The sequence below is a fragment of the Podarcis vaucheri genome (genome assembly GCF_965113315.1).
Source record: "Podarcis vaucheri genome assembly, chromosome: 5".
Lineage (NCBI taxonomy): Eukaryota > Metazoa > Chordata > Lepidosauria > Squamata > Lacertidae > Podarcis > Podarcis vaucheri.
Window position 1 is genome coordinate 18,102,967 of NC_138763.1, and position 27,986 is coordinate 18,130,952.

At 41.5% G+C, this 27,986-nt stretch overlaps 2 protein-coding genes across 4 annotated transcripts in view; one reads left to right on the plus strand and one right to left on the minus strand.

Annotated features, from left to right (window-relative positions):
• SERPINI1 (serpin family I member 1) overlaps positions 1–2,612 on the minus strand; it is a 101,683-nt gene extending 99,071 nt beyond the window's left edge. Inside the window, exon 1 of the mRNA XM_082224485.1 lies at positions 2,443–2,612. The gene's annotated coding sequence lies outside the window, so the exon portion shown is untranslated. The remainder of the gene's footprint in view (positions 1–2,442) is intronic.
• A 224-nt stretch (positions 2,613–2,836) lies between these two features.
• PDCD10 (programmed cell death 10) lies at positions 2,837–27,921 on the plus strand. Of its 3 annotated transcripts, none has more exons than XM_082224664.1 (8): positions 2,837–2,932; positions 14,741–14,952; positions 15,986–16,039; positions 19,564–19,681; positions 20,128–20,254; positions 23,286–23,364; positions 23,865–23,947; positions 27,414–27,921. In XM_082224664.1, the coding sequence occupies exons 2-8, from the start codon at positions 14,857–14,859 to the stop codon at positions 27,493–27,495; spliced, it is 639 nt and encodes a 212-aa protein (XP_082080790.1). In that variant the 5' UTR covers positions 2,837–2,932; positions 14,741–14,856; the 3' UTR covers positions 27,496–27,921. The 3 variants fall into 3 exon arrangements, with proteins under 3 accessions (XP_082080790.1, XP_082080789.1, XP_082080791.1); XM_082224663.1 differs by lacking the exon at positions 2,837–2,932 and adding an exon at positions 3,017–3,130; XM_082224665.1 differs by lacking the exon at positions 2,837–2,932 and adding an exon at positions 3,433–3,450.
• Positions 27,922–27,986: the final 65 nt, after the last annotated feature.

The following is a 27,986-nucleotide window of genomic DNA, read 5'->3' on the forward strand; positions in this document are numbered from 1 at the left end:
CTAAGGGAATAAGTTCTGTTGAACTGATCTGAGCTTATTTACTATGTGGAAGGGCTGTAGCTCAGTGGTACATCTGTTCCACAAGCTGAAGGTAATAGGTTCAGTCACTGGCATCACCAGGTAGGTGTCTGAAGCCTTTGAGTGCTACTTCCAGTGTAGAAATACTGGACTAGATGGACCAGTGGTTTGGGATAAGGACATCGCCTGAAGTAAACACATTTAGGATTACACCTCTAAAAAACCCCCAAAAGACAGGAACTTCCAAAACAAAACCCTAGGCAATCTTTTATTTTCACCTAGGTGCTACTGACATTGGTTTCCTATTATAATTTTGGCTTAAATCCAGTTTGGAAGCGTAAATTGTCAAGCTTAAGAAAATGTCAACATCTGCTCCTCTCAACACTTGAAATCTTCTCATAATCTCATGGACTGTTCCGAAAAACACAACGCTGGGAAACTTGAAATGTATGCATTTCTCTGTCATAGGATTACTTCACCTTTAGCCTACAAGTAGCATCACAGAACACAATGCTGAGAAGCACACTGTGATTAACTATGGGAAGAAAGGGGAAAATGTGAAGACTAGAACGCTAAGGAGATTTTTCTTCTTCTTAAAAGGGTGTAACATTCAGATGCATTTCATAACGTTCTTGCTTCTTACTCTTTGTCAAATGGGGAAAAGTGATGAATGATGACACTATGCTGCTGTCCAATATAGCTGAAGTCTCACTTGCACTGTACAGAGGCAGTAGTTTCAAAGGCAGCAGTTTCAAAGGTAACACAGATTTTCTGCAGAGTAGTTCTCCGTTATCACCACTGGTTGACAGGGTCAATGATCTGATGCAACTAGTATGAAAGATTCCCTTTCTCTTTCCCCTGGCTTAATTTTAAACACCAACTTTTGGTTCTGCAATTTCACATGAAATGTGAAACTTCCAAAGTTCTAATCAAAGATGGGTCTCGTATTTGCAAGTGGCATGCATTAGCAACCATCTAGAGACATGCAGATTATATAATTGGAAGCATAATATAAAGCAGACTCACTGATTAATAGGAATAAATCTCTGCACACTTATCCAGAAGTATGTCCCAATGAATTCAGAAGGGCCTTCTTCTGAGTAAACATTTCCAGAATTAGGCTGCAGATCCAAGTTTCTCAGCACACAACCAGGTCTCTACACAGAAGTAAACCCATCTGTGTTGAATGGGGCATACTCCTAAAACAGCGTACAGAGAATTATAACCTTAAGTGTACTGGAGACCCAAATGTAGATGGCTTGTTAAAACTGCATAATTCACCCCCTCTACATCACTACATCACCTCCTTTCCTATTGTTGGTAAGATTGTTTAATACACAGTTTGAGAACTCACTTTCATTTTCTTCTTTTAACAGCAGCTAGAACTATTAAACAATGATGCACTTGAAGTCAATGGCGAAACTGCCACCGATTTCAGTTTCTATCAATAGACATGAAAATATACAATGCCCATAGGCTGAGGATACTTTTATTGGACTGATATTCAATATACTGTACACAAAGATTCAATATAAAACGTCCAACATGTTTCAAAAACAGTTCATTAAGAGAAACCCTGATGCTTTGCAGCAGAAGGCACCGTAGGAGGAGATAGGTATGAAATTAACACAGATAGCATCTCGAACAAATATCAAGAGCGCCTAATCTAAGGTGATACATATTAAGAGGCAGCAATAATAGCGCCTCTGTCACACACAGAGAGACGCACCCACGAACACTAAAATGCTACTTCTCAGCGTTACATTTTAAAGTTCTGCACATCTCCTACAGTAAATGGCAGCATTGTCTGAATGACTCCCAGCAAAGAGCACATGTGAATCGCCGCTTACGGAGAATGGCAATGGGTGAAAACGAGTAAAAGGAGCATTTTCTCTAATGACTCAGAGAAATCGGGCATTGGCCAAAATCCCGATGAGGAAAATAAAGAGAAAGAAAAGATCGCAGGGCTTAGTTTGGCTTTTGTTTCTGAGGAAACGCGTCTCGTTTGCATAATATGCGGGCACAAGAATATATATACACCCTCTTAGGCACCAGAGGGAAGAAAACAGCCGCGGCTCTTTATCAGTGCCTCGGAGGGATTCGCCAAGCCGCGTCTACGAAACCGAGGCGGCATTTCCTAAGAGATCGAAAGTGGCTTAAGTTGTTTGCCTGAAACATCTGGCATCCGCGATAAAAGAAAAAGGAGCAGCGTGCCGTTCTTTTGAGCAGCAAGGGAACCTTTTTTTTAAAAAAAAATCTTTTTGAGAACACCGCCAAACGCAACCCCTTGCGCCGTTCTTTCAAAAGCGCTGAAAATAACTATCCTATTTAAGAAAGAGAGATAGCCCGGCTCTGCTTCTTCCACCCCGCACAAGCGGCGCTGGCTGCAGCAGGGTTGCTGCTGCTGTCGGCGCGCTCGCCTACCTGAGAGCCGGTCTGGCGATGCGGGCGACGCAGCTGTTGCAGGTGTGGCTGCACCCCTGGCTCGCTCCGCAGCAGCAGCAGCTCCTTTCACCGGAGCAGCGAACGCAACAGCAGCAGCAGCAAGCGAGCGCGAGCACCGCCTCCGGGGTTGTTTCTCTCTCGTCTCTCAGCGCCTGGAATAGTTTCCCCCTTTTCCCCGCCCCGTTGTTTCCCATACATGGTCAACGCCCCGCCTCCTTCCCCAGTTCCGGGCCCTGATTGGCTCGCTCTCCCACCCTCCTCCTGGCCCCTCTCATGCCTCCCTTTTTCCCCCCTCCGTCGCCTGGCTTCGTCCCTCCCGCAATGCTTCTCGGGAGCTGTAGTCTTTCTGAGAAGCGGACTACAGGTCCCATGGGCCCGCGCGGTCGCCGGCTAGTTCCGGACAACGCCTGGTTGTGTGGTAACGGCGGCGGCGGCGGCTGGCGAGAGGAGGGCGCTTCCTTTCCGGCTGGTACTTCCGGGAGCAGCGACGGCGGAGCCCGCTCGGGAGCCCTAAAAGGCTTCGAGGGGCGGGTGGGGCAGGGAGGGGAGGTAAGGAGCTTTAACTGCTGCGGCTCCGGCGGCCTTTACCGCCGTTGTCGTCGTCGTTCACCTCAGCCATTCCTATTACCCTTATCATTAGCGCCGGCAATGTCCGCAGGGGTCACTGGTAGGTTTGCGCGGGGCCTAGCCGCGCCGCAGAGGTTACGCCGCCCCGGAGGCGTAAGAGGCCTTGGAGAATCCCGTGGCCGGGCTAGAGCCGGCGAGGGGCCTAGTTGCCTCCACCAGGCGCAGCTCGGAGGAACCCCAAGCAGGAGAGGTCCCCCCACCCAGCCAGCTTTCTCCCCGGAGGGGCAGGGCCTCTCCCCGACCCCGCCCCGAGGTCTCCCAAGCGGAAGAGAATTGCCGGGAGAGGCCAGGCCGGTGTGTCTCCCTGGGAGGCGAGGGACGGGGCGGGGGGCGCAGGTGCCAGCGCTGCGAAGCGGGGAGGTATGGCGTGTCCCGTTGGGGGGGATTTGGGGCTAGGGTGGCTTTCGTGCTGGTGGGGGGGGGGGCAAATACCCATCAAGGGTAGGCGGGGAAGGTCGGAGGGAGAGAGGGAAGTGGGGTGGGGGGAAGAACCGGGAAGAGGAAGCAGTCTCCATGGGGGAGAAACCTTAGGCCTCTTGAAGCAAGGGAGGATGTGTGTTTGCAGATAGATACAGTAAATATAATTCCCCCCTTTGACGGTATTTTGTCTAAATTATGCCAGTAATTATGCTGAATAATAATACAATATTGCAGGGGGTTGGGGACAGTAATGTATTCCTCCCTCTGCCGAAAGAGGAGGGCAGCAGCATAGGCCAGACAAGCCTGGTCTGTGTAAATAACAGAAGAAAAGAGACAGTTTCCCTTCAGGTTGCAGGTGGTAATGTGGTGGGCCATGTTTTTATTATTACTATTATTAATGCTTTCTGGCATGGGGAGGAAAGCTGGCATATCGTGGAAAAGGTTGGGTGCTCATTTCCTACATGTCCTCAGTTTTCTGCGTGCAAGGAGTAGCTTTCATAGATAGGCGCTCGGTCAAGAGTTTTGTATTATTATACAGCCCGTAGCAGGAAGTAGCCCAGGTATGTTTTTGGTGCTTTCATCTGTTTCAGTAGACCGGTACTTCACTGGAGTGGTGTTGCTGTTGTGTGTCCACACATGAAGAGGGCTCTTGGGCCATTGGATTCAGGGGATTCCAACAGAATGCTGGATTAGGTGGGACCTTTGCTCTGCTATAGCCAAGGCAGTTGTGGCATTCTCTTGCATGGATAACAGAGGGTGGAGTTGGATTCTTGAGGGGGGTGGCAATAGAATAGGTACAGGCAGTTAGAGGGAGTACTTTTTTTGGGGGGGGGAATCCTTGGCATATTAGGACAACTTGCATAGAGTAATTTCCATTGAAAATGTTCCATCTTTATTGCTAAGTTTTGGGATAACCTAGGGAATGATCTACCTTTGCATGTTTATTTTGCTTACATTTAGTAAACAAAGCTGAAGACTTTGAAGTGGCCAGGTTTGCCTAATACTGCATATGTAGTTGTAATCCACTCGCTTTCCTTCCTTGGAGGTTTTTAAGCAAAGGTTGGATGGCCCTCTGTCATGTATGATCCAGTTGAGATTCCTAAATTGCAGGGGATTAGACTAGATGACCCTTGGGGTCACTTCCAACTCTACTATTCTATGATTCGTTGTCACAAAGGAATTTATGAAATGAACAAAAAAGTTGTGGAAAAATAAAACTCAGAAAATGTTTCCAATTTGGAAAATTTCCACTGCACGTCATTGGGCATAGCTTAGTTATTTTGTTTATTAGGTTATACTATGTTGTCATGTGGCTTGGAAGTACTGTGAGTGTTGGTAGGATGAAGGCAAGAAGAGTGAGTACAGTAGCTAAAGAGTTTGCTTTGGAGTCATTGAACTGAGCATGCAGGTTGCTGTCAAAGACAAATTGTTATTGATAGGTCCTCTGCCTTTTGAACCAAGGCTCCCATTTTTTAGCTGGAGAAGGCAAGAGGGGTATACGTGTCTCCATCTTGATGTGACCAGGCTGAGCAGCTTTGGAATCCTGAGACTTGGAGAATTTTAGAGACCATTTTTCTAACATGGCCAGGGAACAGGGCTGTTTGGTGACAAGTGCCAGGCAGTAAATACTGAACAGTGGTACCTCTGGTTACGAACTTAATTCATTCCGGAGGTCCATTCTTAAGCTGAAACCATTCTTATCCTGAGGCGCGCTTTCGCTAATGGGGCCTCCAGCTGTGTGCGCACCTCTGGCACGCAATTTCCGTTTGCATCCTGGGGCAAAGTTCGCAACTAGGAGCAGCTACTTCCGGGTTAGCGGAGCTCGTAACCTGAAGCGTTCGTACCCAGAGGTACCACTGTATACTGAAATTGTGAGGCTTGAGGTCTAGAGGTAGGATTCTTAAAAAGAGGTGCTGATATTTAATGTATTGCTTCATGGTAAAGAGAGATTAATCTAATGACAGTAGCTAGTGTGTGGTAATGGTGCTCATTCCATTTGAAGCTTTTATTGGCTTAACACTCATTTATGTGAAACTCTTGTGTTTATACAGTTGATAGTGGCAGTTCCTGGATCTTTTGAGTTGCCTGGATTCTTTTATGGGCTGTTTATCTCATAATGCATCTGAAAAACAGAAAATGAAACTGATCCATCTCATATGGATTTGAATGTTCTTTCAGTTTTTATAAGTTAATGAAGACTACAGAAATAGCCAGGTACAAAGCTGTTTACCATCTGACGTACCTTCTTTTTGAGGGTTTTTTTTTAAAGTAACAATAGCAAAATGTTGCTTTTCCCATTAGAACATTACTTATCTGTGTTCAAATTTAGCCAGGCACCAGACACATTTTGCACCTGGCAATTGACCACTTGTGACCAAGTGAAGATGCCTAGGTGCCAGGATGGTGCCTGACATGTCCTACATCTGGAAGTACATGTCTGGGGATCATTGGATCTGGAATGTTCACTCATACTACTAACACATCCTGTAGAATTCATTCAGTTATATTGTATCTGCACAGTTGGAATGAATTTCTGGAATAAAAATGCTTTTTCAATGGAGCCTGAGCAGGATCAGTCACCATTAAGAAAAAGAGGTTGGAATGGGGCAATATGTGGACTGTCCCTGGATCAAGTGACTTTTCTTCTCTAAGTTCTCAAAACTTTCAACCTAGCTCAAAGTTGTCATCTGAATTAGCCAGATATTTAACTGAGAATCAATGACAATCAGTACTTCATTTGAAAAATAAGACTTTAGAGGTGTCTTGCTCAAAAATGGCAACCAGACATTCCATTTTGGTGACTGAAACCCGAGTTTAAGAAGCCATTTGGCTCCTAGCTTATGTATCTGAGTTTCTAACACTGCTACTGTTGCTAGTCATCTTTAGGGTCACAGATGAATTGTAATCCCACACCACACCATTCAGAATGTCCATGTAATTATACTTTTTGAGGTTTAGGTAGTCTTCCTGGTAGTATTCATTATTTTTTATAATTAAACTTTAAAGATACACAAAATAGGTGCAGATCTGGTGGAGGAGCAGAAGTAATGAAATGTATTACTTTTTACTGATAGTTTCAAGAAGTGGCTTGTGATCCTTATGCTGCCACATTATACGCAGGATGCTCTGTTTTAAAAGCTGCACTAGTTGGTGAAAGAATGGCATTTCCCCAAGTGCCAGAATAATATTGTCTCTGCTCTGGAAAGTTCAGTGCCCAATAATACAAACACAATTTTGTTTGTAAATGTTCACATAGTTGGTAAAATTTATATTGCAATGTGACAGTGAGCAATCTTATGTACAGGAAACTGATGGAAAGCAAGCCAGTATGAGTTAAGCCAGCAGAAAGTTACACCAAATCCAAACCCTGGTCATCAGTGGGGCTGACGCAGCTCTGTCTAAGCTTGGCGGAGGGAGAGAATGAGCCTTTAAATTAGAGTTCTGTCTTGGGTTCCCAGGTTATGTGACTGAGCTTATGATCCAGCCTAAATCCATTCTCCCCTGCTCCAGTCCCGCCATTGGAATGCCCCCTTTTGAGGACTTATACTGGCCTTGGCTCAGATAGCTTTGGTTCAGTTAGGAAGAACAAATTACACCTGTGCATATTTGGCTGAGCTGGGATTGGGGACTTACCGTATTTTTCGCCCTATAGGACGCACTTTTCCCCCTCCAAAAATGAAGGGGAAATCTGGGTGCGTCCTATGGGGCGAATGCAGGCTTTCACTGAAGCTTGGAGAGCGAGAGGGGTCGGTGCGCACCAACCCCTCTCACTCTCCAGGCTTCAGGAAGCTTCAGGAACACACAGGAGTTCCCGCAGGGCTGTCTAGGCTGCGGATAGCAGCCTGCTTCCCGCAGCGCCGGGCGTGCTGAAAGCAGAGCGCCCGGCGCTTCGGGAACACATCCGCAGCCTAGGCAGCCCTGTGGGAGTTCCCCGCAGGGCTCCCTAGCCCTGAAGCAGAGCGCCCCATGCGCCGAAAAGACATCGGCCAGCCCCACAAGCTCGGGGGACAGCAAGGAGGCGCAGCGCCGCCATCCCGCTGTTCCTCGACCTGGTTCGGTTTCCCCGACTTGGTTTTTTGGGGGGGGGGGAAATAAAGGGGAAAAAATTTCCTTTATTCCCCCCCCCCAAAAAAACCTAGGTGCGTCCTATGGGACGAAAAATACGGTAACACTAGCTGAAACAGATCCATTGCATCCTAAGCTGCCTTTCCTGATGGAACTTGCCATATGATTGTCCCCTGTGAAAATTTTTCATAAAGAAAAAAACATTGAAGAAAGGTGCCTGGATTCTTCATAACAAATGAAGAAGAGCTCTGTGTTTGTGCACCAGGAAACCTGGCATTTGGAACTGCCCTTAATGAAAACCCTAGACCTATTTATTCGTTTTTTAATTGAAATCTAATCTAATAATAGCAACTAATCTGTTATATTTATATAGAATTTTCAAACAATGGGTAAGCAAATAAGTGATGTACTTGCAGAAGCAAAAATTGGTTAGAAAAGCTATTTTCCTTCAAAATGTATTGTGGCTTGTTTCTAAACCATGGCAGCTTACTAGTACTTTGAGAGAGAAAAGTGTTAGCCTTTAAATAAACATGCTTATTTCAGACCATCAGACACTTAAACAGTTTGCTGTTTTTGTATCACTGCTGAAATGTTCTTAAACTTTGACAGACTCCAAGGGTAGGAAGTTGTAGAATTAAGTGACAGTAATGATAATGTTGTTCTCCGTGTAAACTTCTTGTTCTTGCCACAGACTGTAGCACATCATTAGCAGATAGGGTTCTGCAGCAGCTAGGCAGCCATCTTCCCTGGTAAGTGAGTCTAGCACTGTAAAGGTCAACACGGACATCCTGGATTGTGCTTAAAAATCAAATATGGAGGGCCATTCTGTTAAATTCATGATGTTTGGCCAGCACTTCTCTCCCAAAAAACACTAAATAGTTTTATAGATAAGCACAGAAGAATGGGTGAAGGTTACTTACTGATGTCTAAATGGTGCTGAAAACATTTCTGCCACCACCTCCTAAGCAACTGTTGTTGGCATCCATCTGTCTTGGGCAATGGACTGCTACTTCAGGGCTTAAACCATGCAGCTGGAAAATTGCAGCTCCTGCTGTGGCTACAGAGACAGATAACTCGTATGTGCTGCCTCCTGCATTGTTTTTGCTGCATTAGCAGCACCCAGTGACCTCCCCAGGGTGCAGGCCTGGGCAATGTGGTTGGAGGTCCTGGGCTGCCCAGATTATTTTTATATTATAATTTATATTTCGCCCTGCATCTGGAGGGCAGTTCACAGGATTAAATCACAATATAAAAACAGAATACATAATCAAAATAAAAACAAACAAGCCCCCCCCCCCCACATTTTTAAAAGGGCATTGGATGACAATCAACCAAATGCCTGGTTAAAGATGAACATTTTCACCTGGTGCTTCACTGATGTGTTCCAAAGGAAAGCAGAGCAAAACATTTGGCACCAGCTTGGCTGCAGGAGTTGCCAGAAGGAAAGAGTACAGGACTCCTCCCAACCATCTTAGGGACTCCACTCCAGATTTGTATAGGGTTTACTCCTTAGCCTTTTCTTCTCTCAAAGGTGTCCTGAAAGGCAGCAAGTACAGGTTTTTCCTCACGCATGAGTATAGCCGCAAGTCAGCAGAGCTTTAGGATCAGAGTTTTTCTTCTTCCAGATAAGCTACCTTCCCAGGTTGACGGGCCCCATTTCCTCCTTAAAGGTACCCCTGCCTGTACGGGCCAGTCTTGACAGACTCTAGGGTTGTGCGCTCATCTCACTCTAGAGGCTGGGAGCCAGCACTGTCCGCAGACACTTCCGGGTCACGTGACCAGCGTGACAAGCTGCATCTGGCGAGCCAGCGCAGCTCACGGAACGCTGTTTACCTTCCCGCTGGTAAGCGGTCCCTATTTATCTACTTGCACCCGGGGGTGCTTTCGAACTGCTAGGTTGGCAGGCGCTGGGACCGAACGACAGGAGCGCACCCCGTCGCGTGGATTCAAACCACCGACCATGCGATCGGCAAGTCCTAGGCACTGAGGTTTTACCCACAGCGCCACCCGCATCTCATTTCCCCCTTAAGCAGCTGTAATGAGCTACTATTAGAAGTGGTAAACTGCCTTGTGATCTGATTTGGTTTGGCAGTACCTGCCCTGGGTTTGGTAAGTCATTAGTCATCATGATAAGATAAAATAATAAGAGTTAACTTTTTTAAAAAGCAGGTAACTCCATAAAGAGCTCAAAGAAAGGTGTTAGTAACTGTGGGACTGAAATTTCAAGCTAGTGCTTTCTTCTCCGGAGACTTAGAGAACAGGCTCTCTTCTGGAATGAAAATCTTCTCATAGACTTCATTAAGAGCAGGTAGTTCTTAATAGCAGTTTCCCCTGTGGCATATCAAGGTAAACTAGGTCAAAATAATTACGTAGAGAAATGCTGACTATTATGGTACTCATGACTGTGTATGCACTGAAGAAGTTGCCATGAATTGAACACTTGTAGAAGTAAGAGTATAAACAGAGCATTGTATGCAAATCGTAAAAGTTAGATTATTTTTGGACAATTGTATGTAAGTTTCTATTTAGGATAATTGTTAGTTTCCTTTAAGAGTCCTGTTTCTGTCCTCTCCAAGCACTGCTGTATCTCCCCAACAGATAGAACAAACCAGCAGGGAAGTATTTCATTCTTCATCTAATTTAATTATATTCCCCTTCAAAATTTGGGATCTGATAAAATCCTACACACCTAGATTTTTGATGCTGGTACTTGAGAACTGAAAATTTAGCTCTGTTCAAGACTCACACTGGCTCATAATTTTGTCTGGTGCTCTCAGTATGAAATGGTTTCAGCTCTGAAAGCATACCTGAAATTTGAATTCAATACAGAAGTCAGACAAATTAATTTGGGCTCTCATATGCTTATGTGTTGCTAATGTTTCTGTTTGGTCCTGGAAAAAATCCAGGCTCTTCCTATGCCAAGATGCCTAAATATTGGCTGATGATGATGCCCAGTACCTGTATTTGTTATTATTACTAGCTCTGTGCACTACTGGCTATCAGGTATTTGAAGTGCATTACAGCAGTGTGTTAACTGCTTTTACCATTGGGGTGAAAAAACACAGGTTTGTTATATGTTGGTGCATATCTATGTAATTGCACTTTGTGGCACTTGAGAGTTTATTGGGAGCAGAAGATGGTGTACATTTCATCAGCCCAAAATGTTCTTTTGAAATCCAGTTTCAGCTATTTTCAGAAATCCTGACTGGAGGCTGCAGTCTCTTCTGAAGCATGAGTGTTAATTTCTGTAAAAAGCTAAGTGTAGAAATAGTGTACGCCAACTTGGCTTGGCAGTATGTTTGTACTTTGGCCAAATACACAGCTGCCAGCTTCTATTTGCTTTTCTATTTGGCTTGCATGCTGAGAGAATATACATTAGAAAATTGGTCAAGGTTAATTGCCTTGCTGTAGCTTCCCCTAAGCTTTTTGTCTGTAAACCAGTAAATTTACTGCAGTGTAGCTAGACAGATGTCATCTTCCTTCTTCAAAACTTAACCTCTCTTTGCTAGGGAAATGCTGAATTCAGCGTGAGGTTGGATAAAACCAGCCTTGCAGGCAGTACTTGTGGAGTTGGTTATCCTCATAAGAAGAGCCTGCAAGTGGTCCATCTAGTCCTGCATCCTGCTCTCAAAGTAGTTAAGCTGATCCCTGTGGGAAGCAGACAAGCAGAAGCAGAGTAGAACAATCCCCACTTGTGATTCACAGCAACTGGCATGCTGCTTTGACAGTGGATGTAGAACATTGTAGCTAGTAGCCCTTGATAGGCTTAACCTACATTAATTTGTCTAATCCTCTTTTAAAGCCATCCAAGTTGGCGACCATCACTACTACTTGTGGGTGAAAACTCCAGAGTTGTAACTGTAATTATAATTATTATTATTATTATTATTATTATTTTCTTATTTATACCCCTCCCATCTGGCTATGTGCTGTGTGAAGAAGTACCGTATTTTTCACTCTATAACACGCACCCAACCATAACACGCACGTAGTTTTTAGAGGAGGAAAATCCGTAGGCATGCCACCCGTAGGCATTCCCTCCATAACACACACAGACATTTCCCCTTACTTTTTAGGAGGAAAAAAGTGAGTGTTATGGTGCAAAAAATACGGTACTTTCTGTTGTCTGTCCTGAATCTTCCAGTGTTCAGCTTCATTGGATGTCCCTGAGGTCTAGTGTTATGAGAGAGGATGAAAAACTTTGCTCTGTCCACTTTATTTGAACCATGCATAATTTCATGCGCTGCTACCATATCACCGCTTACTCACTTTCCCCCTTAAACTAAAAGCCCCTTTCCTCATAGAGGTTGTTCCATCCCTTTGATCATTTTGCTTGTCTTTTTCTGAGCCTTTTCCATCTTTACAATTGCCTTTTTGAGATGAGGTAACCAGAACTCTGCGTATTACATCAAGTGTGATCCCTCCATAGATTTGTAAATTGGCATTGTGATATTTGCAATTTTGTTTTCAATTCCTTTCCTAATGATCCCTATAATGGAATCTGTCTTTTTCACAGCTTCTGTACATTGGATTAACATATTCACTGAGTTATCCACTGTGACTCCAAGGACTTGTTGCTGGCCATTAAACCCCATGAGCATATATGTGAAATATTTTTGGTCCAATGTGCATCACTTTAAACTCTCTCTCTCCCCCCTCCCCCATTTTCCTACCCATTTACTCATGCTTGGGTGAGTGAATGTACTTGTTCGATACCTTATTAGATGAACCTGACATTCTAGAGGCTGTGCAGCTAACAATAACCTCAAAATGAGTTTTTTATACTTAAAGGTGAAGGAAATAAGAGAGGAGCTCTTGACTGAGGCAATGCATGGATAATGGAGGTTAGCTTTTGTATGAGACAGGATCATAAAGTGATTTGGTAGAAACTGGAGCAGTAATTTCCAACCTTTTCAGACTCGGCACTCTCCTTTAGTCCATCCTGAAATCTAGGAAACTTTGAATCTTTCTTTTGCCCTTTCTCCCTTCATTCCCCCTTACTTTCCATCTCCTTTGCTCACAGTTTCCACTGTACCACTTTATAGCTCAGTTGATTAGAGTGTGATGCTGATAACACCAAGGTTGCAAGTTCAGTACCCATACAGGACAGCTGCATATTCCTCCAATGCAGGGGGTTGGAGTCGGTGTTACAACATGTATAATCCAATTGCCAAATGGCATCTTAAACCTAGCTTACAGTTGCTACAATGGATTGTTTAGGTGCCTTTCGTTTTGCTGTGGGAATTATTATCATTATTACTCATTTCTATATGGCTTTATATTTTAAACAAAAAAATCTCAAAGCAGTTTACAGCACATTAAAACATCAATCCAGAATAAAACAGATTCAAGCTTAAAGGAAAATATTCCAGGTTTGCTTTACCCATATTTATTTACTTACTTAATTTATATAGCTCTCCCATAGCAGTATTCTAGGAAGCCAGTGTGGTATAGTGATTAGAATGTCAAACTAGGACCTGGAAGATCAGGGTTCAAATCCCCACTCAAGTCATAAAACTCACCGGGAGACCTTGGTTCAGTCACAGTCTCTTGGCCTACCTCACAGGGACATTGTAGGTATTAACTGAGATGGGGACGAAAGCATATACTGTAGTCCATGGAGAAAAGGGTGGGATATAAATGCAATAAATAAGCTCTTCTGCTTACCTGCTTAAAAAAGCTGGAGGGGCCAGCCAGCTGGAGGTGTCAGTTGCCAACGCGATTTTGAACAGTGGTTGGACTAAATGATCCTCAGAGTCCCTTCCAACTCTACAATTCTATGATTCTTCCTTGCTTTTTCTCTTATCAGTTTAACATATACCGTATTTTTCGCTCTATAACACGCACCCAACCATAACACGCACGTAGTTTTTAGAGGAGGAAAATCTGTAGGCATGCCACCCGTAGGCATTTCCTCCATAACACGCACAGACATTTCCCCTTACTTTCTAGGAGGAAAAAAGTGAGTGTTATGGTGCAAAAAATACAGTAACCTAAAAAAGAGATTGTGTTGCTTTGTGACTCACTTTGGGTTGAAGGCAACCCGCTTGTGTTGCCTGGGTCACTGGTTGAAGCCCAATGGACTAGATTAATTTTACCTGTCATATTATTAAAATCCCATTTAATAGATATTTTGAAACATACCGTATTTTTCGCTCTATAACACGCACCCGACCATAACACGCACGTAGTTTTTAGAGGAGGAAAATCCGTAGGCATGCCACCCGTAGGCATTCCCTCCATAACACGCACAGACATTTCCCCTTACTTTCTCGGAGGAAAAAAATGAGTGTTATGGTGCAAAAAATACAGTATATGTCCTCCACAAACTTCTCATTAGGATGAAAAAATATTTCAGATGTGTCAGAGTTGGCATACTTAATTGTTAAGATCAAATTTTTAGGCATACACTTGGTTAATGCTTTTCCAGCATAGTTTTTCATATCCTCCGTGAAATAGGAGTAATTCCTTACCAATACTTGAAATTCAGGTCCACTGTTCTCTGGGCTGGGCTGGGCAGGGTAGGGTGGAGGATCTCAAACCAGATTTGGTTTCATGAACCATTATTTTCCATTGAGCTAACAGTTGTTGGCACACCCTTATGAAAACAGAGCTTGAGACTTTTGTTTGTTTTAAAGCAACCTAAGCATAGAGGTTTGTGTAGCTTTTTGTACATTTTAAACTTATTACAGCATAGTCATACTTATACAGTAAATCTGTTAAATAGACCATCGGCTATTGCCTTTGCAGATGACATTATGCTGGCATACATACAGCTTACATGCTACTTGCTATTTGGGGTGTGTTCGATCACTTTCCAAGCAAGTCACTGTTGGATGTATGACTAACATTACTAGCGCTGATGAACACTTGCTGTATAAATTGTAAAAATAGTATTGACCTTTAGCATTTTAAAGACATCATTTCTCATTTTCATTGCTCTTTTCAAGAAAGTAGCTGAAATGAGAACTTGTGATAAATCCTCAAGAACTGCATTAATTGCGTACAGATCACCAGCTAACCTGCAGCACATTTGAACTTTGATTAGAAGGGAACAGAGCTTATTGGGGCAGTACTGAATCTACTGCATTACATTTTTGGTAGTACTTCTTGTCTGAAAAGTGATACTGATCATAATGAAGCCTCTTCTCTCTCTTCCTTCCAGGGTAGTTTTTTAAAGTGCTCTAAGCATTCTGATACAACTAGAAGAAAGAAGAAACGCTTCATTGAATGAGAAGTCCATTGCTTTGATAGCCATTTTCTTCAAGAGTGGGTCTTTGAATGAGGATGACAATGGAAGAGATGAAGAATGAAGCAGAGACCACTTCTATGGTTTCCATGCCTCTCTATGCTGTTATGTATCCTGTCTTTAATGAGGTAACATGCCTTCTAGTTGATTTTCTATGTATTACAGTGTTTGGGAAGCAGGAGGTTAGAGGATACCCTAACATACTGTTTATACTTGGTAAGCTAACATTTTCTACCAAGTCTTTACAAACTGCAGTAATGAGTCCTGCTTTCTATCTTTCTTTGGCTTGGCTTATTTCCATGAAATCAATATCTATAACCTTAACTTTTTTGGCCCCAGTTTGTTTCTTAGTTCTGGCATTCTTTTCAGGACTTATATGCTCTCAAGATACTTCTCAGCATATGCAAGTTTCTGAAATGTAAACTCACTTGGTTTTAATTAGTATCCAGGTTTTAGGCAGCCACAGAGATGGCAGAAAGTCTTGTACTATGTTTCTGCAGTTTCACAGAATTGACCTGTTTTAAAATGGTAAAATCCAGAAATATTTGCTGATCCAGGAAGCTGGAACTTTTGTTTAAGTATTCAAGGGAACAGCCCTTCTCTGGTGTGCATTTAAGAAAAACATATATAAATATTAAATTATCTTTGCAATTATTACACACTCCTTGGAAGTATAAGCATCTCATTATGTCTGTCTATAATAAGCTGTGTTCCAGTTGTCACCCTTGAGTCTGTTAAACACAACTGTAAATCTTTAGGAGTCCTTTTTTGTCTGTCCTATGAATGGATTGTTGCAATGCATCACTGCACCACCCCTGGCTGTATGTTAGTCAAAACCTTGGCCTTTGTGGAAATGGTTCTCCACCAGCTGTCAAATTCTACCAGATAACCAGTAATTTTCAGGTCTTTGCTCCATTCACAACCATTTTGCCATGTGAATATAGAGAGCAAAAAATCACCATGCTATCTAATTTTATGCTTATAAGTGGCTGTGTGAACCCTTAATTTTGAGCTGAGAGGTGGTGTCTGCTACTCTTAAACATAGAATCAGCTTAAGTAAGTTGACAGAAAATTTGGAAGTGGAGTTTCATAAGGCAAAGTGTTTTTTGTTTTGCATGTTTTATATGAGTGTAACAATTTACTTTTAACTCCACCTTGCAGCTAGAACGAGTAAATCTATCTGCAGCTCAGACACTGAGAGCAGCTTTTATTAAGGTAAGAATAATTAACACTGTGTGTATTTGTACATGAGCTTCATACAGCAATGTAAAAATTGGATTAACTGCATACCGGATTTAGCTACTGGTCTTGTTCTGTCCTGATCCATTACTTTTCTTCTCCCTAGGGACCCCAAACAAATTCCCATTTCCTGCACTAATGAGCATGCATCTGGTTGAGACAGGCAGAAAGCTATCTGCTGTTTGGCTATAGCTCGGATGTGAAGCATCTGCTTTGCATGCTAACGGTCCTAGTTAAATTCTGGTATCTTTGGTAGCAATTGTGAATGACCTTTGCAGAGACATTGAAGATCTTCTAGAGTAGAAGTATTGGGCTAGATACCCTGACTTGGTCTAACTTCATAAGTTAAATGCCTATGCCCTATGGCATTGGTGATGTATTCCAGATTTGCAGACATTTAAGGAGATTCTGCTCCTTTTCTCTGAGCTTGATATGCCAGTCTTCCATTTCAAACCTGGTCCCATTCATGCTCTCTCCTCTTCCTGTCATTTACTGTACTGTTTCCCTGGTCGCAAAAGGCTTAAAAGGGTTCCCTGTCACACTACTTTAAAGGAGATACAGCAGAGATAGCCATGCAGTGCTAACCCTGTTGTTGGCTTTGGTTTTGAGGTCTGAGAAGTGAGTTGGAATTAGCTCAGCTTTGCTTCCCACCCTTTGGAAAGACTGCTATGGCATTCATTGGGCTGTGTTTCTTAGAGAGCCTAGAAATGCAGCTGTGATTATCCCTTGGTATCTGTTTTCTTCCTTGGGCTAGAGCACAAAGAGCATGGTGGGAAGTCCAATGAGTTTTTCCACTCATGCTAGTTCCTGGGACAGTTGCTTCTTGAACCAAAGAAATTCGAAAGCATGGCTTTATATTCTGGGTGCTGCGACCTTGGCCACTATTTAAAAGAACTGCAAGTGTCTCAAATAAAATTATTTATATTTTGTTATGTGAAAACCAATCATGCCTCTAACAAATGCGTAAAATGGAATATAGTCATAGTTAAACACTTCATATCAAAATTATTTGTTAATCAGTATTGTAAACTTTAATCAGCAGTGCTCTTTTGCCACAAGCTTTTAGCTTGTTACTTACAACCTTGTATTTTGAATGAGCACAATTGCACTCTTTGTAAATCAGTTGCACATTTTTTCTTCTAGTAGAAGTGGGCTTTATTTATGGATAAGAAGTTATGGTTAAATTTCTGGCCCTATCAAAAAAATACTACCAAATTGTATGGTTTATGTTCAGATTGTCCCATTTCTTGTCTAGGAGCACAGCTTAACTTTGACAGCATGTAAGCTCAGTGCTTTTTCTTCTGCCTTCTGTCACTAAGCGGGCATGAATTACCGGAGCATAACTGCACCAGCTTAAGCAACTTCACTCTCAACATTTTTTTGTTTTTGGTAGAGATATTACGGCTTCTGAAATGCTTGGTTTCCAGGGACAAGGAACTAAAATACTTCTTAATATGGCATTAGTAGAATTTGCTTTGAAAGTACTATACTCCTTTTTGTGTGCCCTTGGTTCAAGAAGAAATTTTGGCAACTTAAAAGACTCAAGTGTGTACCTGGGAAAATTGTATCTTTAAGCAAAAGATGCAAAGCACTCTTGTTAACTAGCTAACTTTAGTTTAGGAAGCAGCTGATTATGGGGCTTTGTTGACACTCTGAAATGCTTTAAGAAAATTCATCCAGTAGGAAAAGAAGCTATATTCTTATGCTTCAATGAGGAAGGTTTTATGTTTGACATCGGGAACATGAATCGAGAAGCTTCAGCATTTGCCCTCAAAAGATTTCACAAACCCAGTTGGCACTTAGATATTTCCCCCTTCAAACACGTGCCCTTTTCTGCCATGCTGAATTGCAAATTGCTTTTGAAAGTCCCCTTAATTTCTTGAAAGGCTTGCCATGCAACATGGGAGGCCACTGTTTAAAGGCAAACAATATCAAAAGACACACTGAGCAGACAGAATTAGCAATCTGGTTCTCTGGATTGTGGCCCATAAGAGTAGATGAGCAATGTCTGTCTGGGGAGCTTTTGGAATCTTCCTTTATGGTTGGGCAGGCATCTTTCTGTTAAGCTAATGCTACAGAGGTCCTTTGGGCATCTCCATCTATCGTGGGGGTGGGGGGCTGCTGGTTCAGGAAGCAGTGACTTGCATGCTGCAGTTTGGCTTGTATGAGAGCTACTTCACAAGCACATTTCAATAATAATAATAATGATGATGATGATGATGATGATGTTTATTATCAATGTACAACCTGTGTACAATAAAATTAACCAAGCCTTCCCACCCCCCACAAACACTCAGTCTCATTGCACTCTGTGTGCTTGTCGCACAACACACCAACCCCGAAAGTCAGTTGTACTATATTACTTTCCATTCAGCAGCCTAACAGCCCACTGATAGAAACTGTTTTTAGCCTGTTGGTACGACTGATTATACTTCCATATCTCCTGCCCGAGGGTAGAAGATTAAAGAGGTACTGGCCGGGGTGTGAATCGCCCCTGATTTTGCACATCACTAAAGCCAACAAATTCATTCAGCCTTTGGCTTTTGACCTGGCGGGGCCTCCCAATGTAAAAGGGGAAAGGGCACTTGGTTATGTCTCCTTAGTGGTCCTCCTTTGGTGATGCAGGAGATGGTGTCCCATTCCTTTAGCCTGGTGGACTGGGTTAGGGAGGGACAGAAGATCAATACAGTATTTGTGGCCTAGGGTAGCCTGTCTCTGGCCTGGGATTTGGAGTTTACCTTTAGATTCTGTTCTGAGAAACAAGCATGTGAAGTGGGAGTGCAGATTTCCTTGTTTATAATTTAGAGGAATTTGGGCACAGGTGTTTGGAGCAGAAAGTGTCAATCTTACTTCATAGTTTGTATAGTCATTACTGTGGTGGTTGACTGTTACTACTTCATGTTATATCCTCTGTAAAAAGCTAAAAAATCAATACTGTAAAAGCACTCTGAGGAAAGTGTAAGACATGGGATGTAGGAAATGTGAGGTTTTGCAGCTCCTTTTTACCCTCCATGGAGTTCATTATCTCCTGTTACTGTTACAAGATATGCACATTGCTAGCTGTTGAAAAAGTTATTCTGGTATATCTGAAGATAAGAGCTATGAAGATAAGTTGAACGTACCTAATTCTGTGCAGCCTATAATGTTGTAGGGACTTAAATGTAATCATGTAAATAAGTCTGTCCCTTAATTTCAGTTGGGTTAAAAAGAAGAAAGGTTGTTATAGTGCATAGAAATAAATGTTGCACAGAAATAAATGAAATGGCTTACTGGGCAAAGTTACAAATGAAAAATGTTGATGCAGTCCAAGAAATATAGGTCTTCCTTTCAAGGAGAAAATGGTGGTGCAGAACTGGATGTTTATTATGATGCAGTGCTGCTTGGTTAGCTTTTAAAAACATAATTTTGAATTTAGAACCTGTAGTGATTCTTGGATATCTTTTGCTGCGTGCAAATTGACTGTTGGTGTACTAAATAAATAAAACTTATTTGAAATGCAGGCTGAGAAGGAAAATCCAGGTCTCACACAAGATATCATCATAAAAATTTTGGAGAAAAAAAGTGTTGAAGTTAACTTTACTGAGTCTCTCCTGCGCATGGCAGCTGACGACGTAGAAGGTATTTCTGCTAAACTTCTGTGATTGTGCTGATTGATACTACTCTTATCATGAAATATGTTTTTTATTTTTTTTAAGAGATGAAAAATAATTGTGAGTTCAACAGAAGTGCAGTTTGAATGCAAATCCAGGACTTTGTTTTGTTTACTGGCTCTGAAATACCCCTCATACACCTAGAGCACCATTTGCTTATCCTGCTTTGGCATGTCCCTCAAGCATCCTTCAGGCAGTCAGGCACATGTCTTAGGACTTTAGTTACCTACATTGTCTTACACTGAAGATGGAAAACCGGGTGGGTTCATAGTTCAGTTCTTGCCCACCATGTGCATTGTGCATTTGGTACTGGTGTGGTTTTTGGGGAGACTCAGGCTCAAATCCCCACTGAAAAAGAAAACTAATCTTATTGCAGTAAGTAACCAATTTATTTTTCTCTCTCACCCCCTCCAGAGTATATGATTGAGAGGCCAGAGCCAGAATTCCAAGATTTAAATGAAAAGGCACGAGCACTTAAACAGATTCTCAGTAAGATTCCAGATGAAATCAATGACAGAGTGAGGTTTCTTCAGACAATCAAGTAAGTGCTCCTGTCTAAACTAGTTTGCTGATCCAAGCAGAAGACCTTCCTTAAACCTATCTTTTATGCTGGTCTCTCCCCCCCCCCCCTTTGTATTTTTTGCTTACAGTTTATATGTAGTGTAGCATGTAGTGTTTTTAAATTATGGTTTTTATCATTTTAGTGTACGGTGCTTGTGAATTTTTGCTTCAAAATTAAATTTTCTTTCTGTCTGCTGTTCAAGCTGTGGATAGACTTTAACCGCTTCAGTGCTAATAGTGGCTACAGCAGCTTAACCAGCATCTGTTACTTGGCATTGGACAGCAATGCCAATTTTGCCCAGTTTGCCGTGATAAACTCTTAACTTATAATAGTACTTTAAGCATTCCATTAGATTTTTTAAAAAATGGGCTTCCTCTAACCTTAAGGGAACCATGTGCCAGTTTGCATTATAGCTTTACCAAGTTTTTAAAAAAGTTGTTAAAGTCTTTAGGGTAAAGAGGCTGTCACAGTGTCTACCTAAAGAGTAGCTATGATGGGCACTAGAAGCAACTGACTTCCAGTGGTGCCAAGACCCATATGTGCAGCTGTTTTTATTTATTTAATCAGTTTATATTCTGCCCTTCCTCCCAAAAGAGCCCACAGTGGCAAACAACAAGTGATAATAAAACATCTCAGAAACAGTTCCAGTGCAGATGAAAAACTGGGAAAGATCTCTACTTAAAAGGCTGCTGGGAAGAGGAAGGTCTTCAGTAGGCACTGAAAACACAACATAATATTTAAACCCTATTCCAAAGGGTAGGTGTCAGAACTCTGAATAAGATGGTTTCTGCAGAGCACAGTGATTGATGAAATATTTCAGGTATCCTGGTCCAAGCTGTATTGGGTTTGATATGTTAAAACCAGTGCCTCGAAGTTAGCCTGGTAGCCAAGTGACAGCCAATGCAGTTATTTACTGCAGGATAATGTGTCGGCAATCTCCTGCCCCAGTGAGCCGTTGACCTGCCACATTTTGTACCACCTGCGGCTTTTGGGCCAACTTTAAAGGCAGCCCCACATAGAGCATATTGTAGACATCCAGCCTGGAGGTTACCAGCACATGGGTGACAGTGTTCAAGCAATCGTGGTCCAGAATGATCATAATTTCCTTTATCAGCCAGTAAAAGGCAGTCCTAGTCAGCCTATAGAATAAAGGTGGATCCAGGAGCATCCCCAGACTACAAACCTTTTTTTTTCAAGGGGAGTAAAACCCCATCAAATGCAGGTCACTGACCAAAATGTCTCTCTTGCCAGAATTTAGAGACAATTTGGCCCTCTCATCTAGGCACTGGTCCAGAGCTTGCATGGCCTCTCAATTTAGATGTGCCCTGTGACATGGCATATTTAAAAACGCTCCTATGTTTATGACTATAAGTTTAAAACACTTTCTGCATTGCAGTGATGAGAAAGTAAAAGGCCACAATCCATGAGAGAGTTAAGCTTGCATGTTCATCTCAGTCATTTGATTGGAGCCAATTTTTTTTAAAAAAGCTTCAAATTAGTTTTGAGACTCATTTGGTGTAATTAACTTCTGTATAAGTTGATCCATGATTCCTTTGAATAGTTAAGCTAAAGGCACTTTGCCTATCGACAGGGCAGCAAAATTGAGCTCTCTGCAGATTGAGTAGGAGGGGGTTCTGCATACCTAGGGAGAGCTCCCAGATAGGCAGAAAAAATGTGCAAAAAATCATGTGCATGGTGCTGTAGCAGGTAGACTGAGAGCACATATTTTCTTGTCCCAGTTGCACTCCTTATTCAAGAATATTTGAAGTAGTTAAGCCCCACTCTCCCCATACATTTAAAATACTTCTCCCCTTGAGAAGCATTTGTTAGGATCAGAGAGAAAGCACTTCCACAAATCTTAATTAATCCCTCCAGCTCCCATTAAGGTTCATCCTCTTAACCCAACTTTCCCACAATCTCTTCCTTATGCTGAAGTCACCAGCTGCAAGCATGATTGGTGTGACATAACTAATTTTAGGGGGGTTATTGAACAGCTTGCTGCCCGCAGAATCCCAAACCTAAAAAATGGGAAAGTGTATCCCAGTTGTGCAGTAGTACACATAGAAGACCTGCTACCCGGCTTCAGTTGTCAAATTATAATCGCAACTCTTTTGTGCTTTTGGGTTTAACGTGGCAGTTTGATAGGCATTTTTGAAGATGATCTGCAAGGAAGCTGAAGTAGACCTGAATATGCTCAGTTACTCCAAACATCTTAATGTCACACTTGCTGGCTTGGGTGTAGATGCTTGTCTGAACCCTTCTCAGGCTATGATTTTAATTTCACATGTGACTTTGGGGAGGATTCTGTGGCTTTGGTTGTAATTGTGAAAATCTGAGAGTTGTCCACAGATCATAGTGTTAACTGTCTTTTCTCTCTCCTGCCCTCTATTAGCCCCAGTGCAAGGCTGTTTAGTCTTGTTGTAGAGTGACCTTAAATTCTGCCAAGTTAGAACAAGATGAAATTGTATCCATTAATTCTGAGAGGGGCTACTGCCATCAAATTGCTTTCAATGATACTTGCTGTGACAGTTTTCTTCCAGGTGGTTTAACTTTATTTAAATGCCTAGAGACTTAGGTAGGACAAGATAACAGCCTCAATTCATGAGATCAGTGCTCACAAAATAGTTTAAGGTGAATCATGGGTCACTTTTTCATATCTGTTCATTTTATTCATAGTATATATTCAGAGTTCCTCTGAAGGGAGGGTATCATTCTGAAGATAGTCCAGAGCTCCTGCTGTGTAACACTATTGTGTGGAGCTCTAAATCCAGCAGATGCTACCTTTCCACATAGGAAGGCTTGCATTAAACCTAATTTGGACTTTGAAATGCTATATAATCTAATTAGTTCTTGGTGTTCACTCTTGCTGTGCCATATCTAAAACTCATTCTGTAAGGCAGCAAATCCTTTAGAAATACATGTCAGACATAATTTTGGAAGTGATTAAAATTCTGCATTGAGTTAGTCTAATTTTAAAAGATGTTGCAATTATCTTTTCATTGCCAAATAGGGACATCGCCAGTGCAATAAAGGAACTTCTTGACACAGTAAATAATGTCTTCAAGAAATATCAATACCAGAACCGGAGGGTATGTGAATTAAATTCTGCTATGTTGGCTTGTCAGAAATATAAACATATTAACTATAAATATTAAAGGATCCGCAGTTTATAATGCTTGGATGGTGGGAATTGTAAATCATTTCAACAACCACTGGCAGTTAAGACAAATAAACTTGCAGAGGAAGAAGCAAACAGAATGAAAACCAATCTTCTGTCACTAAGCTACTAGTTTTTCCTACTGCCTGATTTTTAGTATTTGTGGATTTTTTGTCTGCAGTGGCTACATTTAAGGCTTGGTATAATTTTCTAATATGCTCTGTATGAATTTTGTTGCTGTAAACAAACATTCCCAGATGCATTTACAGAAGTGCTGTTAGTCGTTTCATTTCTTACACAGAATTTTGCTATCACAGCACTTATGCTTATTTTCTTCTGTTTATCTTTTTAATCAGTGTCCAGTGGCTAATAAAAATGGTTTATGAAGGTTGAGGCTTTGATTGAATGACTCTTTGCATATGTATATTTCAGGCACTTGAGCACCAAAAGAAAGAGTTTGTAAAATACTCTAAAAGTTTCAGCGACACTTTGAAAACCTATTTTAAAGATGGAAAGTAAGTATGCTTGGGAGTTTTTTTCTTTTCGTTTTTTGAATTGGTGAATTTGTTATGTCTTGCCTGTCATCTTTCTTTCTAAATATTTATTTAAAATATTTTGTAACAGCAATGAGTATTGTTTGCACTGACTAGTGTCTTAAGCACTTCTTCACTTTCTGCTAACACACTTCAACAAGTGTTCGAAAATAGATTGGCCTGTTACTATAGAGATTGCCATGTTTTCTGTCTTAACATTAACTTTTCTTGGGAATCAGGGATTTTTTTAAAATACTGAAACTTTTGTTGGCTTATATTGAGATGGCTGCAAACCTGATGGATTCAAAACAGGAAAAATCATCCAAGCATGTTTTCTTCTGCTCTTCCAACACTGTCCAGCATTCCCCAACTAAAATTAACACATTTAATGCTGCTGTGACAGATTGTTTGGGGAGGAGGAATAAGGAATGGGAAGTCTCCTAAAAGTAGTTATCATAAAAGGTCAAGTTAATGGCCATTTTAGGGATTATTATTATTTATTTATACCCTGCCCATCTGGCTGGGTTTCCCCAGCCACTCTGGGCGGCTTCCAACTGAATATTAAAAACAGTACAGCATCATACATTAAAATGAGGATGAGGAATGGGGATGAGGAAACTGGTCCTCCAGAGGTTGTTGGACTCCAACTCCCATCAGACTCAGCCAGCATGGCTGATGTTCGGAGATTATGGAAGTTGTGACCTTCTAGAGATCTTTCCTTATAAGCCAGGATAGCTGAAAAGGAGTATCCAACTATAGAAGTGATACATCCCAAAGGAACACATACTGGGAGCAAATGGTAGAAGGATGTCTCTGGCCTTTATGCTTTGTCCAGGACATTATGTATCTTGAGTACCAGTGGCTAAGGAACAACTTTGGGAGAGGACAAGAGGACTCTGAGAGTTGGCCACTGTGGGAAACAGCATGCTGAACTACATAGGCACGTGGTCTGGTCTTTGTGCCACACTTTCCCAACTGATCAGTTCCTTCTTGCAGTTGGAACTTAACTAACGTATGCCATTGCAAGAGTGCATGCATTTTCACTGCTCCTTAGCGGTGTACTGCACATGAGGGGAAGCATGTGCGACAATACTAGCTACAGCAGCCAGTGATGGAAGTTATCAAACAGCGATTTTAGCTCTCGGTAGTGAGGAGGAAAAGAATCCATCTGTTCCTTGACCTGGTTCATAGTAGTTGGAGTTAAATGGACAATGCTGATATACACAAACTCCTCCAGTCTTTGGCATTGTACAGTGCTCAGTTTATTTAAAGTTTATACTACTGTATGGTATTATTCCGGTTTGTTAAACACTGGGCAGCCCAGGAATTCATTAGTTAGTAAGAGTGAAACTAACATATGCTGTGACTGGGTATAATTTGCAAACAAGAAGTGAAATTGATTTAGCTGAGGATGAAGCAAAAAAAAAGTCACTTTTACTCACCAAGCAACACTCACATTTGAGTTTGATGGCCTTCACTACCTGTTAATTCATTCTAGCTTTACTTAGCATAAAAGCTGAGTTGTCTGGGGTTGCAAGTGTATGTAGGTCATTGGATTTTACTGCTATGGTCTTACCAAATTTCTATTTCCACGTTTGCTGCTTGTGGGGTTCTCTGCTTTTGAAAAAAGTTAACAACATCCCTGACAATGTGCCAGCATTTGGGTGCCGCCAAAAGTAATTATTTGAATCCTGGCCAATGTGTGTAACACTGGTTGGTGGGGGGAATATAATTGTGTACAATGCTCCCATGGCTCTTACATAGGGCTTCCCTTGAAGATGGCATGGAAGTGTCAAAGTAGAATTCTTCTGCTCACCTTCTAACATCACAGGATTAGTACACTGAGCCAATTTTGTGCTATTTACTGTTTCCAGGCCCAATTCAGTGTTCTACCTATAAGGCCCTTTGTTGCCTACAAACCACCTACTCTTTTATTGCCCCATATAATAGTTGTGGTTGGCTAATCAAGCAGTTTTTGCAAGAGTGGTGATAGTGAAAAATTAAGGCTTTTACTGCCTTGGCCGCACGACCTTTGAATGACTTGCCTCTAGAGATGAAGAGCAGCCCCTTTTTGTGTTTTTCCACAAGAGCTGTGATTGGTTGATTTGGGCTGCAATCTTATATCTACTTACCTAGGAATAAGGCCCATGTATTCTCATATACGCTACTGGGCCAGGTTCAATGCTCTTGCATTAATTTACAAGGCCTTTAACAAGTTGGATCCAGGATGTCTCAAGGACCACCTGATTTATTATTTCCCTAGCCAATAACTGAAGTTTTGGGTAGGAGAGTCACTCTTAGTGGTCCGCCATGGCTCAGAAGCATGACTTGTATCCACCAGGAACTGTGTGTTCAGTATTGTGTGCACAATTTTATGGAGCACTCTTCCATTTGCGCTCAGATGGTTCCCCTCTGTGTTGAACTTGTAATACTTTTTGAAGTCTCCCCCCCCCCACAAGCAGGTATTTTAACAGAATTCTGATTTAAGCTTTCAACTTGTCTCAACTTCAAAAAATAAAACAAACAAACAAACAAACAAACAAACAAACAAACAAACAAACAAACTGTATTCAGCTACTTTTACATTGCTGAGCAGTATATAGATTAATGAAATAAATGAAGACATTTACCGCAAAGGGACTTATTCGTCAGTACAGAATTGAGGTGTTAGTTGCTCAGTGTATTTTGGACTGTTCTTATAATTCTCTTCATTATTTTATCATGGGTTTTTTAAATGAGGTACATCACTTTAAACATCTGAAAAAGTAGCTTAATAATGCTTTAGAAGTTACACTTTTAAGAAACTAAAATGAAGCATAAATGTGTCAACTTTGCAACAGGATTTAAGATGGGTAAGACCACCTTACTTTCTTTGCTCACACTGGTAATAAGAAAGATGTGTTCCTCATTGTGTCCTTTATTGAAGGGATCTGTTTAGGGAAGCTTTTAATGTTTGATGTATCACAGTATTTTAATATTTTTTTGGAAGCTGCCCAGAGTGGCTGGGGAAGCCCAGCCAGATGGGCGGGGTATAAATAAATTATTATTATTATTATTATGCAAGAATGTGTGAATGAGTTCCTTATTTCAGAATTGGAGGTGAGAGGTTTGCTAATATGTGGAATGTTTTGTGCAAATGAAGTATTTTTGCATGTCATTCATTCAGTTGGTTGAAGAGAAATCTGTGGGGAGAGAAACTATAATTGCTGGGCACTTCAAACAAACAAACAACCTAATTAGTTCACGTTATCAGTCCAGGTGCTCCTCCTCTCTAGCACTGAATGATCAATTGATCAGCGTTCTTGCTTGGAGTTGTAAGTGCTGAAAAATAAGCAGCATTGAAATCGACACTAGTGCCATTCCACTTGAATAACTTTTGAAATGTATTCTATCTGATGGCTTCAGGTCTCCATTCTGCTACTGAAATGTGTTTTCTTTCTTACAACAGGGCAATAAATGTGTTCATAAGTGCCAACCGACTAATTCATCAAACCAACTTAATACTCCAGACCTTCAAAACTGTGGCCTGAAAAAAAACCCTGTATATGTTGAGAGCTGTACTTTTCAATGGTGGATAGGATACCTTTATATGTAAACTTTAAAGTTTTGACTGTATAAATTATCAGTCCCAGTTGAAGGGACCTATTGCAGGATTTTGAATGGGATTTATTGCCATCTTACACCATATTTTTGTAAAAACATTGTAGCTTAATCATAATCTCACGATGAAGATTTTGCATCACTTTTTTGCTATTATCATTCTTTTCAGAATTATAAGCCAAAAGAATTTACGCCTTAATGTGTCATTATGTAACATTCCTTATAAGAATTGTAAATATTTGGTGTTCTGTTTCTGACATTTTAACTTGAAAGCAAAAAAACAAACAAAAAAACTGCAAGATGATGTATTTAACGATATTGGTGGCAAATATTCAATAAATAGTTTACATCTGTTAGATTATCTGTATAATCTGTTTCCATTATATTATATTTTAGGATTGGAAATGGGCGGTGTGCATGT